General features: G+C 34.4%; 1 protein-coding gene across 1 annotated transcript in view; it reads right to left on the bottom strand.

The window, feature by feature from the left end:
• The window catches only part of LOC121385899 (scavenger receptor class F member 1-like), a 67897-nt gene that overhangs the window by 11208 nt on the left and 39285 nt on the right, over positions 1-17404 (bottom strand). Inside the window, exons 6-11 of the mRNA XM_041516690.1 lie at positions 14445-14489; positions 13539-13583; positions 11127-11219; positions 4557-4610; positions 1421-1537; positions 708-745 (exon numbers count right to left, since the gene is read on the bottom strand). Coding sequence (XP_041372624.1) covers positions 708-745; positions 1421-1537; positions 4557-4610; positions 11127-11219; positions 13539-13583; positions 14445-14489 — 392 coding nt within the window. The remainder of the gene's footprint in view (positions 1-707; positions 746-1420; positions 1538-4556; positions 4611-11126; positions 11220-13538; positions 13584-14444; positions 14490-17404) is intronic.

The following is a 17404-nucleotide window of genomic DNA, read 5'->3' as shown; positions in this document are numbered from 1 at the left end:
GTAACTTTTATCTCGACTATTCGTTATTCTTATCGATTCGATGGAAACACTAAATATGGAATAGGCACGGAATGCACATATTAGATCCTCAAGCATTGTCACAACACACAAACCCCAAACCCCACCCAGAGCTGTATTAATGCACATGCTAAGTAGGCCTAGGCCTAGGGCACTACATTTTAGGGGGCACCGCAATCCACTCCTCTGCTCAATTTTATCTGCCTTTTCCTACGTTTTAAAAAAAAATAAAGTAGTGGTGTTTGAGGCGTGTGTGCGGTGGGGTGGGGTGGGTGGGGGGGGGGAGGCATTCCCGGAAAGTAGAGCAACAAAACATAAGTGGCATGGCAGTAAGAAGAGAGTGAGGAAATAATAATGGATAGTCATCTCCATGAAAGTTTGTTTTGTTTAGCGACACCACTAGAGCACATTTATTTATTAATCATCGGCTTTTGGATGTCAAACCCGCTACATTGTCCATTAGTAGCAAGATATCTTTTATATGCACCATCGCACAAACAGTATAACACGTCCCAGACCGACCGCATACCAAGCATGCACTTTACCTCTATTTGCTGCTCGGTCTCTCTCTCTCTCTCTCTCTCTCTCTCTCTCTCTCTCCCCCCCCCCCCCCCCCTCCACACCACCGCTAAATACGGCCCTGGAAACCTCGAGCTTTGTAATATAGGCCTCGAGATCTGAATGCTTACCTCGTCTGCCATTATCTTGTATGGCGTCTCTGGATTTTCTGTGAAAAAAACAAAACAACTGGATGAAGAATAAATTATTCAATTATTGATCGAATCTATATCAACGTTGTCGTAGCGGGACGTAGCTCAGTGGTAAAGCACTCACTTGGTGCGCAGTCGGTTTGGGATTAATCTCCTTAAAAGCTTCGGTGGGTCAATTAGGCTATTGCTCGTTCCAGCCAGTGCACCACGACTGGTATATCAAAGACTGTAATATGTGCTATATAAGAAACAGTTCATGAAAAATGTATAACTATGCTTTCCCTTTTTAAGTACATTTCAGGCCCGTACGGGAGGGGCGGGGGGGGGTTGCGAAGGGTGCGTACGCACCCCCATAGTCTGCCGAGGTCCATCTGTGGATGTGTAAAAAAAAAAAAAAAAAAAAAAGTCCGACGATGTGACAAATTTACTTCCCAGAATGCAGGAAAATCCATCTCCTGCATTCTAGATTTTAAAACAAATTGGCGGGGCCGTCGATTACTTTGCAACTCCTTTGGGCCCGATTACCAACCCCCTCCCCCCCCCCCACCCCCCTCCCCACATAATAGTTTTTGCGTACGGGTCTGCATTTTTAAAACTTCACATTCCACAAGAATGAACTCTAAATAGCTCTGAAAACGCGTCACTGGGCATCTCTTTTTCACAATTTTCAAAGAATAATTTTATGGCAATACCTTTGTTTTTCTGTTTTTTTCGCCTCAGTGCCAAATATACACATAGTGCTACAATCAGACTCAGAACGCAGAAAACCACTATCGCAATTATAATCCAGAAAGTCGGCGGTTTCTCGTCTGAAAACCAAATAATAACATTTCCATTAAAATAATGATACATGGTTTTATGAACGGTATTTGTCAAGGCTCTGTCGAGAAAAAAATAGGCCTACTGATTAGAACTTGACGAGATTGATATTTTACATTAATATATTAAAATAAACGAGTGTCGAATTCTGTTTATCCTGTAACACTTCTAAAATAACATTTTAGTTCGATATTTAGTAAAGGACATTTCTAAAGTCGCCTCCATCGGTAATTTGACGCCATCGCAACTAGCACAAATGTAGATTCTTGCCTCCATATTAAAGCACCTGTCTAAAGGCGCGACAAAAACCGCGTTCTCGTATGTATGTATGTATGTATTATATATATATATCTATATCTATATATATATATATATATATATATATATATATATATATATATGTATGTATGTATGTGTGTATACTCTTCAAAAAAGTAGGGGAACTCTAATGAGAATTTACAATTGACAAAATTGTAAGGTATATTAGCTGTTGGGAATGGTTATAAAATAATAGTGAATTAATTGGGAAACATTACAAAGGGTAGTTCAGTATTACAGTAGGTTTTATGACCACCAAAGATCTTGAAGGACGATTGGGGTCAGAAGTGAAATTTCAAAGTTGACGTTTTTTTTATCAGTAAATCGCAAATTCAAACAATAAAAATGACTAAAAACAAAACAATAACAACTGTACGATCAACAGAATGAAAAAGATTGACAGAAATAATGTTCCACAGTGATTAATGGATCTTCCTGGAAATTGTCAAAATCGAGAATGACACCCCACGCAAGTGTACGGGGCAACAGCGTGATGCATGTGCAAACTATGGAATGTGTTTCGGTGTTTTGATAAACAGACCTGAACGTTCATTAAGTGACGGCTATGGTCAAAACGTATGCTCGGTCTACTAGTTGATATTAATATTAATATTTTCCTACTTTTTTGAAAATATACACACACACACACACACACACACACACACACACACACACACATACATATATATATATATTTATCCCGCAATCACTGTATTCATTGACAAGATATGATGACTAGATAAATCTCTAATTTTTTTGCCACTGACCAAAAATATAGGCCACGGACAAACCATAAAAGTCCAATCCGGTGTTTCAGACTAGATTTTCAATATTTTGCTATAAGTCATTTGCTTAGTGCAGTAAATACATGTTGTTTTAGTTTTTTAAACAATTACAAAATTCTGTTTATTTAGTTATTAATAGAGTTTACAAACGTTTATTTATTGTTACAGAATGTTGCTAGCGTTTTACAAAAAATGACGTCATGTATCTTATATGATGTCATACGGGAAAAGCACTTGCTAGGTTGGCGATACTCTATTGCGTACACAAAAATGGAATAAACCATGCTTTTCCGACTATTCCCGTAGGATTGCAGGATAAAAGAAATAAATGTGGTTATTTGTTTTAGGTTATCGGCTTTATTTGAGGCGAAAAGCGAATGCGGGAACCTCCGCAGGACAAAACGATAAATTGTACGACAGTAACCAGAAATTTCCTATATATACAATTGGCAGATTGTTTAAACAATAAAATCCCACTTTTTGAAGCTGAATAGCGCAGGGCCGTAGCTAGGATTGTTTTTTTTGTGCGGGGGGGGGGGGGGGGGTATGCATGAGCAGTTACTAGTGCCACTCAAGAAAACTGTTAAGAAGAGAATTTTATTAAGTTTCTATGTTTCCGGATTTTTTTTCTTCATAGTAATGCCACCCTTTTTAACAAGACAAAACAAAAAGCTACGGCCCTGTAGGGACGATGTATGCAGTATAGAACATTGATATTTTGCAAATAAAAAATAGTCTAATATTATGTTGTCTACTGCGTGCAATGTTTGTCGCACATGACTTACTTTTAAAGTTGCACGTAATACAAAACGTATTAATCACGTAGGACTACTCAACAGTTTCTGTCTGTACTAAAACTTTGGTCGACTGTCCCATTATTTTATCTCTCTTTTTTTTTTTACAACCCATGTTTGTTTTTTTTCTTCTTCTTTTTTCTTAGAATATTATACACTTCTTTTTTTCTTCGAGTGATAATTTTGCTGTCAACATTTTGATATTTTTTCCACTTTCTCGGAAAAAACAGTCTTATTGAATAAACCGTTCCGTTGGAAAAAAAAAAAAAAAAAAAAAAAAAAAAAAAAAAAAAACGAAAATAATATAGTTGGACAATAGACTATTGTTTTTAGTATTTACAATAAATATTGGTATAGCTTTTTTGACACCACGTTTTCAATCACGCCTTATTTAAGCCGTGTATCAATACATCAACATTTTCTCATCAGTGCACAACACAATGTACTGGTTTTGTACGTTTTGTTTTTTTTTTTAAATGAGTGATCTTTTATCGATATTCAACTCCAGTGTGAACGGTTTTAAACAATTAAAAAATAACTCGGCCGATAGGCCTATATAAATGTTCAGGCAGAGCAAATTCATCCGGGGATGAGTTCCTTTTGGTGGAGTGTTTGGTGGAATTTATTTGTCTACAAAATAAATTATATCTGTGCAGTCTGTGCGCTAATCCGGAAATACTCGGAACTCCAAAGTGGTCTATCAGCTGAGCAAAACGTCTCGTATTTATTTATTTTTCGTTATTTATTACTGAGCCGATTGTTTTCTAAATTGCACACCAAAATAAAATAAAATAAAAATATTATTATTTACAAAACACTTCTACTTTCTTCTCACGTCAAACCAAACTGAAATTGCACTGTATTTACAACAAAAAGCCAACACATTTTTTTATAGGAGGATGGGACGGACTATACAAAATGTATATGTAAACACACAATAATAAGTATACATCCGAGTTGAAATGCATGCATATTTGAGCAAAACAACTTTTAGTTTGTTCATAAATACATAAACATGAATGTCTTAATATTGAAAGTATAAGTAAAACAAGACTATATGCTGTTTGTTATAAGTATAAGTTATGGGTAATTACTAATTAATATAAACATACCTGGCGTGGTTTGCGTAGTGGTTGGTGTGGTTGGACCAGCTGTAGAACCAGATGCTAGAACAGAGAAATGTGCATTGTCAGATGTTGTGGGGTTGTTTAGTTTGGGATTTTTCATAGGGTTGTGTTTTGTTTGGGTTTTTTACCAAGGGGTGGGGGTGCGGTGGGGGGGGGGGGGGGGAGTATTGTTGTGTGGTTTTGTTTTTTTTTTTTTTTTTTTTTTGGGGGGGGGGGGTTCTCTTTTTGTTTTGTTTGGGTTTTTTGGGGTTTTTTTTATTGTTTGCTGTTGTTGTTTTGTTGTTGTTGTTTTGGGTGTTTGCTTTTTGTTTTGTTTTTGGGGTGTTTTGGGGGAGGATACACAGAAATGAAAATATGGCAATTGCAAAACATAAGATTTCTATAATACTTTTGTTGGAGTTTAACATACGATTAGGGAAACAATAGTTTTGGCATCTGATATACGATTACTGTAACAATTGGCTTCGTATCAAACACAGGATTCTTGTAACACACTTGGTAACACAAAAGGGGCACACATTTGAATTTTTCGACACATGTAATTAGTGTTTACACGAACGATTTACTACAGTAGTACCGATATAAATGCAAATTTTAATGTGTCGCGGTAATCAAACGACAATGCAATATGAACGATTTTCGTTGCTTTTGACCATCAAATGTCCTGTCACAAATAAAAAAAAAATTTAAATAAAAAATCCTATGCTAGTACCAACTTGAAAGCTGCCATTTACATTACAACACACTACCCCATCGGTTCTTTTATAGAGGATTCCTTGTTGGTGCCAAACAATAGTCTGAATGAAATGATAATAGACAGGGATTTCCCAGAAGCATTGAGTAGCATAGAGCAAGCATTTTTTAAAACACTGTTTTCACTGTTTTATGTAAATTGAAGCAATTAAGGAAAATAAACAAAATGTTTTAACTTTTCATAGAAAAAAATTTATAGTCGGAAAAATGACGCTTTCACAGGTATTGCAGACGCTAATTTGGTAGCTTTGGCAAAAATGCGTGTTCAGCGTATCACCCTAAAATGAAGCAGTATAACAAACAACAAACAAACAAAATAATAATAAAAAAATAATTTAAAAAAAAATAATTAATTAAATTTTTATTTTTTTTAAACTATCCTCAAATTATAACCAAATTATATACAATGTATATTATTTCTACTAAGGATATATACATAATTGGTAATAAAATTTACTAATACTAATACAAATTTACAGTGTTTATTTATTGGTATATATGTCTATGTAATGTGAAACCATACTATGGGACAAATCAAACGTTTATTGAGTTGAAAGGCTTTCCCATCACCGACATTTTACAACAGTACATGCATTTGCAATTCAGTGGCACACAGTAATTTATATATAGCTATTCACACGCACACACACACAGACAGAGAGAGAGAGAGAGAGAGAGAGAGAGAGAGAGAGAGAGAGAGAGAGAGAGAGAGAAAACATGCATTAAACAACAAGACAGAATATGACGAATGTTTTGAAGATCACTAGCCACAGGGCTAGTGGGTTTGCAAATACCACTAGCAGACCAAGAGAAAGCACTAGCCCTAATTCCTGATCAATTATAACTGGATTTTTTATATAATTTGTAACATTACAAATTTATAATTATAACAGTAAAATGAAACAAACAATTAAATCATGTTGTAACTTTCATTTTAAGCCAGACAAGCAAGAGCGTAAAACACACAAGAATATAAACCATGTCATTAAATTTTTCTAAAGGTCAAGAATTATTAATGAAGCTCCATCAACTCTTTCATATGGTCACCACAGGAATTCAGAGTTGGAACGCTGTGTCCATTTACATGGTGTGTACCTTTTGCACATTCAATCTAGTGTTGAATACTGGATCAAAACTTTCTATTTCAGGGCAAAGATGCATAATGCACAGCAGAGACTGAAGAGTTTCCTGTGACATTCTATTTCTTTGCAGTGTTTTCAACTGGTTCAGCTTGCTGAAAGACCGTTTACGAGCAGCAGTTGATTTTGAAAGCATCTAGTTATAAGATTATGAATCGTGTTTTGCTATCAGAATTATTTTATTAATCATCGTCTATTAGATTTCAGACATGTGGTAATTTCCATATATAGTCTTAGAGAGGAAAGCCGCTAAATGTTTTCATTAGCATCAAGGGATATTTTATATGCACTTTCCAACAGACATGATAGCACATAGACAGCCTTTGATATACAAGTCGTGGTGCACTGGCTGGAACGAGGAAATGGTTTCAATACTAAAATAAAACAAGCATGTTTTTCGGAAAAAAAAGAAAAAAAAGAAATGGAATAAAAAACATGATTGGTGTTGTTAAAATGCAGATGTCAGTTGAAATCACAGTTTTGTTAGTATTTGCTAACATTATGTATGAACAATTGGTTTTGATTGGTCATTTAAAATATTATGTGAAACGTTTGTCTTGAACTTACCACTAAATATTATGATTATATTCCTGATGTTCGTAACTTAAATAGTTTGTTTGAAAAACACCAATTTGTATTTTGCTAAATACATACAAGTACAGGTACAACCATGACAAACAAAATAATACAAGGTAATCTTGAATATAGAAAGATTTTGTTTAATTATTAGTTACTTGAGAAATTTGCAGTGAATCCCCCATAGTCAATAACGAAATGTTCATAGCAGTCTGTTACATCTACAAATCACCATCAGTGAGTACGATAAAAGACATACATTTGGCAATGTTGGTGTATTACATATCAATTTCTCAAACACTATACAACATATTTTTGCCACATAGTGACTGTCACTCAATAATTTGTCAGTGTATGCAAATACAACAAAAATGACTTTAACACTGTCATTTTTGGCTAATTACTATATTGTATTTTAATTTATCTAAAAAAAAAAAAAACCATCTACAAGTTCTTTTATTCACACTCAGTTACTTAATGTGTTCCAAAGAAAACCCCAACAGATAAAGAGAGAGAAAATATGAGTAAACTTTGAATCAAAATGTGCAATTGTGTTCTACAACTGTATCACTGAAAACCTTTGGCTAATAGCTGTATATTATATTATTTTTATTTCTGTTGAACACTATAAAAAAAAAAAAAACGTTTTGGTCTTCAGCAGCTCAATACTTTTTCAATGTGATTTATTCTTGAAAAGCAAACTAATTTGGTATTGATTAAACCTACAAAAGCTTTATTGAACGTTTAACACGCTATTTATATATCATTTACGGAAGTATACGCGCTATTATCAAGAAGCACAACTACCATTAGCGACGTGTTTTTCCGGTCACCATAGCTACGCAGTACCGACGATTCATAAAGAAACAAACCATGGATACAGTTGTTTCAAAATATGTTACTGGTGAAAATCATTTCTTAAAAGTATTTCCCATCATATTATAAACATATGAAGTTGGGTCTGTATGTTTAAATGCCTTTAAAGTGTTTATGAATGTTTGTAAAAAATAAAATTATCAATATCTACTTCGCACTAAAATGGCAAAGTCACGTTGATTTAATGCATTCATCACCCTACTTTACATATTAGGCACAATTCCCATTATTACACCAGTCGTTAATGTACGTAAGGCTGCAGAAAAATGATATAATCTGAGTCTCGATTTTGTCAAATGCGTTTAGAGTAGCGGCCCATTGCTGGCTCGTCGCTACAATGAGCTTAAAGGCGCTCAATATTACATATGCGTTTAGAGTAGCGGCCCATTGCTTGCTCGTCGCTACATTGAGCTTAAAGGCGCTCAATCACGGATTTAGTGGGCCTTATTTCTCTAAATATGGATTATAAATGGAAATTACATTCATTTAGAATACCAAACCTAGTAACTGTTTGATCCAAAACATTTTAATTGAACTACGCTCGAGGGAATTCCATGACACACTTCATTTTTAAAATTTGGAACTCTTCATGTGATAAGTCATAAAAAAAATACGGCAAAACAGACTCGTAGTGATGAGGCTATATATATATATATATATATATATATATATATATATATATATATAATTCCAATCTCTAAAAATCCCTTTATTATAAACCCTTGGATTGGTTAAATTCGTATCACGTGATGATAAAAACTGGCATTCATAGCACCATGAATCTCAGTTTAGCACTATTTTTGGCTATATAGCCGGAACTACTTTATGAATTATGTCAACAAAGGAATCCCCGAGGAATTTCCTTGAGATTCTATTTTTAGACATCAAACAGTAATCGTCTGCCGTCAACTTATAAATTATACCATACAAAATAGGTCGCTTCAGACATTTTTTTATTAAAGGTTAAAAGTTATTGAAATTACTTACGTTACATGTTTATAGTGAATTCAAAATCCCACAGCTAAAAATCTATTTTGTCGATCCAAAAAAAGTGTATAATTCCAATGGAATTTGGTCTTTTATAAAAAAGATTTCAAAAACAAAATTCAGTCAGTTCATGCCAACCATTAGCAGTAACGCGCATTCAACGGCATTGTAGTATGACGTACACGGTACACAACACATAGCCACTGCGATCCAATCTTTAAACGACTCAGGTTTTGAAACTAGGCATATCATGTACATGTCGGGACACAGGAACGAAGCTTCAATTCGAAGCTACAACAGAGAATGTTCCACTTTCCAAAAACGAAACATCAGCATGGCACTGTCAAATGTCACGAATACTTGTGTCGCACCACTTGAAGTCACACATGCCAAAACCATCCTGTGTTGCCACTTCCCCAATTACAAGGCCAGTAAACACAGAAACTCGCGACACACCTGTTTCATCCATTTCTGGAAACATTGAAACCACTTTCTCCATATCAAATCTATCAACACATGGAATTTTCACGCACTCAGATATTTTATAACTGTATTTTCAAAGTCGTAATTGGTTAATCTGGACAGTAATAAAAAAATGGCGCCCATCCACAGTTCGTAGTTAAATATTCATACACCAACCGCTTCACATATAAATTATACCATATAAAATAGATCACTTCAGACATTTTTATTACAGGTTAAAAGTTATTAAAATTACTTACGTTATATGTTTCTAGTGAATTCAAAAGGTTTCTACTTGGTATTGATATTTAATGCAAAAAATTAATATGAATTGTATTAATGATTGTAACATTGTCATTCTCTCATTCGGCTATTGACGGAAAAAGCCGAAACTACCATAGGCATTCCGCTAATGTTGAGTATGAATTTCGTGTTAATAAAATAGTAAATAGTTGGAAAATACAGTTCACTTTTTATTTTAAAGAGGTTTACATTAATGACATGGTTATGTGTTTGGAATTATAAGAATTGAACGTGAATATTTTTGAGTTTCATGCTAGTATGAAACGCAAAACCGCTTTACACACTGTATGAATGGCGTAGCGCGTTAGCGCGAAGCCATTCATACTAAAGTGTGTAAAGCGGTTTTGCGTTTCATACTAGCATGAAACTAAAAAAAATTCACGTTCAATTCTTAAATGACAACCGTATAATGTATTTTTGAATTTTATATAGACGACCGCCGTGTTTACAAATGGGGGCCGGCTATATACATGGCAAATAATAAAAATATATTATTAATTTCATGACGAAAATAATTGCGAATACGCTGAAATAAAATAATAAACAGTCGGAACATGAACTTACCATTTCTTTTTCGTCTTCTTCTTCTTATTATTATTATTATCATTATTATTATTATCAGGCGTGTGTGCAAATTATTTTGACTGGTTCGCAAAATGGCCATTCCGTTTTATTATTATTATTATTATTATTATTCGGTCATTCGGTTTAAACCTTCCGTTAATCTTCCATTTTTATAGCCAAAACTCCCCCTGATAAAACGTTAATCTTGCATTTTTATAGCCAAATCTCCACCTGATAAAACACCGCCCCCTCCACCCCCAAAAAGGTAGTAGTAGGCTAATAATAATAATAATAATAAAAAAAAAATAAAAAAAAAATTGTGTATTATTATTAGTAGTATTTTATTATTATTTTTATTTTTTATTATTTTATTTTTTTGTTAGTACTGCACGGGCAATATTACGCTATTCATTCAAGAATTGAACGTTATGTTTTTGACGTTCATGTGATGATAAACACCAAAACCGTTTTACACACTGAATGAATGGCGTAGCGCGTTATTGCCTTGTTTACCGAACAAGTGCAGTGTTCACGTTCATGGAAGAATCAGATCACGTGGTAGCATTTTAACCAATTAAGACGCTTTTTACAAATCAGTAATTATAAAATGGAATTATATGTCTATGGAAAACGTACACAAAAGGGTCCGCTAAATTCTTGCACTCCCCACCCCCCTCCCCTGTTCAGAAAACGCTCTGTTCGTACAGTACTTAGCATGTATTACTCCTGTTCTAGATGGTTCGGGAATATGGATCAATCAAATACTTATTTACCGCCTAATACATTTGTGTTGTGAATATAGCCAGCCCTCGTTAGCGGAGGCTTTATACATGACCGTCGTATATATAGTCGCATCGTATATAAACACTGTCTAGCATCAATAACCAATACCAACTTAAGCAACTTCCAGTATCTTTGTCACATTTAGATCCTTTACAGTTATCACATTTCTTAGAGCAAGACTGACCCCAAAAGCCATCTGCACATGCTGTAATAAAAAAAATGTATAAATGTCAACAGCTAGCATCATCATTTTATGTACAATGAAATGGAATATAAAAATGAAAAATTAAACACCGAACAAAACTCACCCAACACAAGCAACAATAAAATACCCCCAACCCCCCCAAAGAAAAATAAAGAAAGAAAAAAGAAACAAACGCACAGACACACAAACAAACAACCGGGAACTTAAAGCAATGCTGTCAGTAGTTAATTCAAGAAGTGATTAACTCACAATGAGTTTTAGTAAAATGTCAATTACATGATTTGATATTGGCAAATCGTCTGCAATACGTGTATATGCAGACTATGAAGCGTGCGATTATATTAGTAACCAATACTATTAGTTACGCGGGTTTTTGACAGGCGTACGGAATTGTAAGCCCCTCGAAAAATGGTCAGGCAATACAGATTTTCGAGGCGTACAATCCTGTACAAACACCCGCGTAATGAATTTGTTACCTTTTAGATCTGTTTTTATAAATAAACAAAAAATACAACATTAAATAAATACCCCCAACCCCCCAAAGACACTCAAACACTCAAACTATTAAACAAATGGTTAACAAATAACTACGCTAGGCCGCGCACAGTACTTTGACGGCAATGGTCAATAAACCCGTCTATATGCTCAGTCATCGTATATATAGTCACATCGTATATAAACACCGTCTAGTTCAGAGTATTATTTTAAAATGTAACAATTCCTATCCCAAGTGAGCTGTTATGGCATATTTTGCATAAAATGTATTTGACAAGGTGGACAATGAAGGTGTTTTTGATCGAGATGTTTCGAACAAAATGTTTTATTTAATGAAACACTCAACACGTTTTATTTCGGTTATATGGCGTCAGACATATTGTTAAGGACCACACAGATATTGAGAAGAAACCCGCTGTCGCCACTTCATAGGCTATTATTTTCGATTAGCATCAAGGGATCTTTTATATGCATCATCCCAGACAGGATAGCACATACCACGGCCTTTGAAATACCAGTCGTGGTGCACTGGCTGGAGCGAGAAATAGCCCTATGGGCCCACTGACGGGGATCGATCCCAAACCGACAGCGCATCAAGTGACCACTTGGCTACGTCTCGCCCTCCCAGATGTTTAGAGGGTGTTTTTCTTGCGTAGGCCTACGACTAACGATACATTTACCTACAGATGCCTAACTAGTCTGGATTGTCGACGTTTAACATGCTTCTGTTACTAAAATAAAGTAATGTATAACCTTATTATCATTCAGTACATGTTTTTATTAATTTTTAATAACTTATTTCATTATTGTTTTTATCTATTTACCCTACGTCGCAGGGAACGGTCAAGCGTTCTTGTTACACGAAATTGGTAAATAGTTTTGACACTGCGCTTATTCGGGGGATACCCGCCACGTGACTCAAAATAATACGTCACACGTCTGCTCTCCAAATAGCCATTATTTTTCTCTGAATTATGGACCGTCGACATAATTGAATATTTTTTTTATAAAATATCAATAATAAGTGGAATATGCTGGTTATGTAGATTGTTCAATAAAGTACTTTTTCATATAGATATAGATATATATATTGTCATATAATACTTTGTTGGGTCAATAATTAGGTCAACCATCCGTGATTGAGCGTCTTTAATGCTTCCGGGTCTGAAAGTAAACTACCAAAATTAGGCGAATCGTATATTGGCCAACACAATCTTTCATAATTATTAAAATCATAATGTACTTACATTTTCTTGATGAGAATATGAGTATCTGTAAATCCAATACATTTCTATTCATCCTAATGTTTCGTAGTAGCTGAATACTGATTGGTTGAAAAAAACAACAAAAAACAAACAAACAAAAACAAAACACACAAAAAAACCAACAACGGAATGCTCACTATGGCTGAAACTCCAGCCCATTTAATTTCCGAACAGTATATGATTTTGTGACATAGCGAAATGACCAAAGGGTACCTTGCAGCTATGTTACTTAACTTTTTCGATACTTATATCGACTGCGATGCTGATTTCAAACAGATTACTTTGTATCTTTCAAACACCAACAATGTAGGCCCGTTATCTTATTATTTTCTTCCAAAAACAGTGACATGATTAGGAAACATGTCTTTATAAATTTTCTGACAAATGATTACAGCTTTCGCACGAACGATCTGTCGTTTATGTTAATATTAGTTTTACATAACCGACAGACGAACGACAAAATCGTTCGTGCCAAATTTTGTGCCCACCAAAAGTCTGAACAAAACAAGACTCTCTACTGCTTGTTCCCCTGGGTAATTATAAATTAATATAAACATACCTGGCGTCGTGGTTGGCGTCGTGGTTGGCGTATTTAGATTAGATTCTAGAACAGAAAACATTGCATAGTTAGATGTGGGGTTTGTTTTGTTTGTTAGTTGTTTTTTGTTTTTTCATAGTTCTTTTGTTTTTGTCTTGGTGTGTGTGTGTGTGTGTGTGTGTGTGTGTGTGTGTTATTGTTCGTGTTTTTGTTTTGTTTTATTTGTGTGTTTTTTTGTTATTGCTTATTGCTGGGTGTTTTTTTTTAAACTACCAAAATTATGCGAATCGTATAATTGTTTTGGCCAACACAACCTTTCACAATTATTAAAATCATAATTTACTTACATTTTCTTGATGAGAATATGAGTATCTGTAAATCCAATACATTTCTATTCATCCTAATGTTTCGTAGTAGCTGAATACAGATTGGTTGAAAAAACAACAAAAAAACAAACAAACAAAAACAAAACACACAAAAAAATAAAAACAACGGAATGCTCACTATGGCTGAAACTCCAGCCCATTTAATTTCCGAACAGTATATGATTTTGTGCACACAGCGTAATGACCAAAGGGTACCTTGCAGCTATGTTACTTAACTTTTTCGATACTTATATCGACTGCGATGCTGATTTCAAACAGATTACTTTGTATCTTTCAAACACCAACAATGTAGCCCAGTTATCTTATTATTTTCTTCCAAAAACAGTGACACGATTAGGAAATATGTCTTTATAAATTTTCTGACAAATGATTACAGCTTTCGCACGAACGATCTGTCGTTTATGTTAATATTGGTTTTGCATAACCGACAGACGAACGACAAAATCGTTCGTGCCAAATTTTGTGCCCACCAAAAGTCTGAACAAAACAAGACTCTCTACTGCTTGTTCCCCTGGGTAATTATAAATTAATATAAACATACCTGGCGTCGTGGTTGGCGTCGTGGTTGGCGTATTTAGATTAGATTCTAGAAAAGAAAACATTGCATGGTTAGATGTGGGGTTTGTTTTGTTTGTTCGTTGTTTTTTGTTTTTTCATAGTTCTTTTGTTTTTGTCTTGGTGTGTGTCTGTGTGTGTGTGTGCGTGTGCGTGTGCGTGTGCGTGTGCGTGTGCGTGCGTGCGTGTGTGTGTGTGTGTGTGTGTGTGTGTCTTATTGTTCGTGTTTTTGTTTTGTTTTATTTGTGTGTGTTTTTTGTTGTTGCTTATTGCTGTTTTTGTTTTTTGTTTTTTTTAATTTGTTTTTTTACACACATTTCGATTAGCAGCAAGGGATCTTTTGTATGCACCATCCAACAGACAGGGTAGTACATACCACGGCCTTTGATATACCAGTAGTAGTGCACTGGCTGGAACGAAAAATAACCCAATGGGCCCACCAACGGGGATCTATCCTAGACCGACCGCGCATCGAGCGAACGCTTTACCACTGGGCTACGTCCCGCCCCTTGGAATATAGAAGGGGAATTATATCTCAGATATAAGTGCAGACAACGAATTTCATCACAATAACAGTTTTGACATATAGATCAGAAATAAAAATTAACATACTATTGTGTCCATATAATAGACCTCTTTCACATTTCTGTTGCGTATGTGCGCGAAGAGTAACGTCCCTTGCCGACTTAGACGGTATCGAGGCTATATACAAATTAGGGCATGATCGACAGTTGTCATGAGCATCGTGCGTAGCTTCGTAGAGCTTTGAATCTCAGGCGACTAACGTATATATTTCGTATAGGATGGTAAAATAGCTGCGAAAACGGTTTACTAAAGTTTACATCGGAATGGTTTAAGTCCAAAAGCAGTGAAACATTAACTTAGACGAAGTGTCTGGAGCCGCCTGTCAGTGTTTTTTTGTTTTTTTAACAACGCTAAATTAAAGATTCATAAAATAAAATAAACTTTAGTGGAATGTGTTTTCTACTTTAAACAATTAGAATTGTAGTTAAATATTCACACGGATTTCCAGGGATGTTTAATTATCCGTGTGTATCAGTGTTTAAAATTTAATAAAATATGCCCCACCTTCCCCCTAACCATTTTACCTGCATTCCCCCCCCCCCCCCCCCCCCCAATAAAACGCCTAACTCACATAGACGGTAGACCTTTATCGTTTCATTAAAAAAAGACAGTCGTACAACTACTATTTAGTGTCACATGTCTATCCACAAATAATTTATTTATGTATTTATTTATTTACTTAAAATATATATTTGTGTGTCTGTGTGTGTGCGCTCATGCATGCGCGCGCGCGCGTGTGTTTTTATGTGTGTGTAGCACCATGACCTTATTTATTATTTATTTATCTTATTTTATTTATTTTATTTATTTTATTGTATTTATTTTTTTCTTTCATTTATTTACTTTTCACTATCACTTATATACTTTGTAGCCACATTATCAAGATGTTGGCTAGTCTAATCTGTTATAAATAAAACCTACATGTTTCTTAGGCCAAATAATCTTTGTTTCGAATTTAAATAGCTGTATATGCAATACAATTACATTTCTGACCATTCTCAGGTCTCAGGTCTGTGGATTTGTGCATATAACTTTGCATGTCTGGGGGACACATACCCTAAAAAGGACAACCCCTGTTGTCCAGCTCTTTCTCCACGCATATTGGTTTAAACAAACACACCATCTAAACCTGGCCGGAGTACACCTATTTTACACAAAAAACACTACTTTTGCATGGGCCGGAATTACCACAAACAAGTCGTCAATGTCATCAAGTTACACATGTTTACAAACTACATACTCTTCCCTGTCACTTCAGTCAAATACTTGCCACTTCATAGTTGTCTGCCATGAAATAATCTCAGTCAAACAGCAGACTACTTGCGAGGACAAATTTCCGGATGGGAAGATAACTGCAATCTGAGGCCTATCAGTCCATTTTCCCCCCTAAAAACTGGCCCACACTAATGCATTCCAATGATATACATATTAAAGCAATGCTCGGTAAGTATCGGGTTGTCACCTTTAAAATGAGAGTATATAGAGGCTGTATTAAAACACCTACCACAGTGCTTTGACATGGCCAATTTTAGCAATGGAAACTTGAGGGACACCAACTTCAGAATGTAATAACTTTATCAAATGTTGGAATTTTTTCATACAATAAAAAGCTATTTTTTCGTCTACATATGTTCTATCTACAAGTGTTGTCTTGGACAGATTTTGAAATATTTAAAGAATTTTTTTTTTTTTAGATTTTACTTCTTTTTTATGAAATATTAAACTTAAATTCAATTTTTTTAGAAAAAAATTAAAACCTGTATCTGTAAAATATTGCAGTTTAGATATATGATAATTCGAGGCTTATTAAAGATGTGGTGACTGAATTCATGGTACCTTATTAGAAATGTGTCAGAAGTATGAGGTCAGAGGATAAAAGACCATTTTTAGATCAATGACCGAAGTGTGTAATTTACATAAATGTAGCTGAAATGTATTATTAGAGTACTAAATCTTGTTAAAAACCATACTATTTACTTAAAGTGTTTAATTATATTTAGTACTTATATATTCATTATATTTAGATCTTCTGTTCAATTGCAATAATTGAGAAACTCATTAAAATTCAATATTTAAAAAACAAAATCTCAATATTGACCAATAAAATCCAACTTTTGCTCTTTTTTTTTTTACAATATGTTTAGCTCAAAACTGTAAAAAAAAAAAATATTCAACAACATGTAGTAACATCAGAGGTCATTTTATGCTATTTTGGAGGATACTGAAATTTAAAAGTTGAACAATTTAATTTAAATTTTTAATAAATTATTATTATTTCTGTTTAATTTAATAAAATATTTAGAAAATAAATAAATCAGTTTTCATATTCCTTGTGATATTCACAGTCAGTCTTTATAATTT

This window comes from Gigantopelta aegis, chromosome 12 (genome assembly GCF_016097555.1).
Source record: "Gigantopelta aegis isolate Gae_Host chromosome 12, Gae_host_genome, whole genome shotgun sequence".
In the NCBI taxonomy this organism is placed as follows: domain Eukaryota; kingdom Metazoa; phylum Mollusca; class Gastropoda; order Neomphalida; family Peltospiridae; genus Gigantopelta; species Gigantopelta aegis.
The sequence above is the reverse complement of the archived record's forward strand: the minus strand, read 5'-3'. Positions and strand labels throughout refer to the sequence as shown.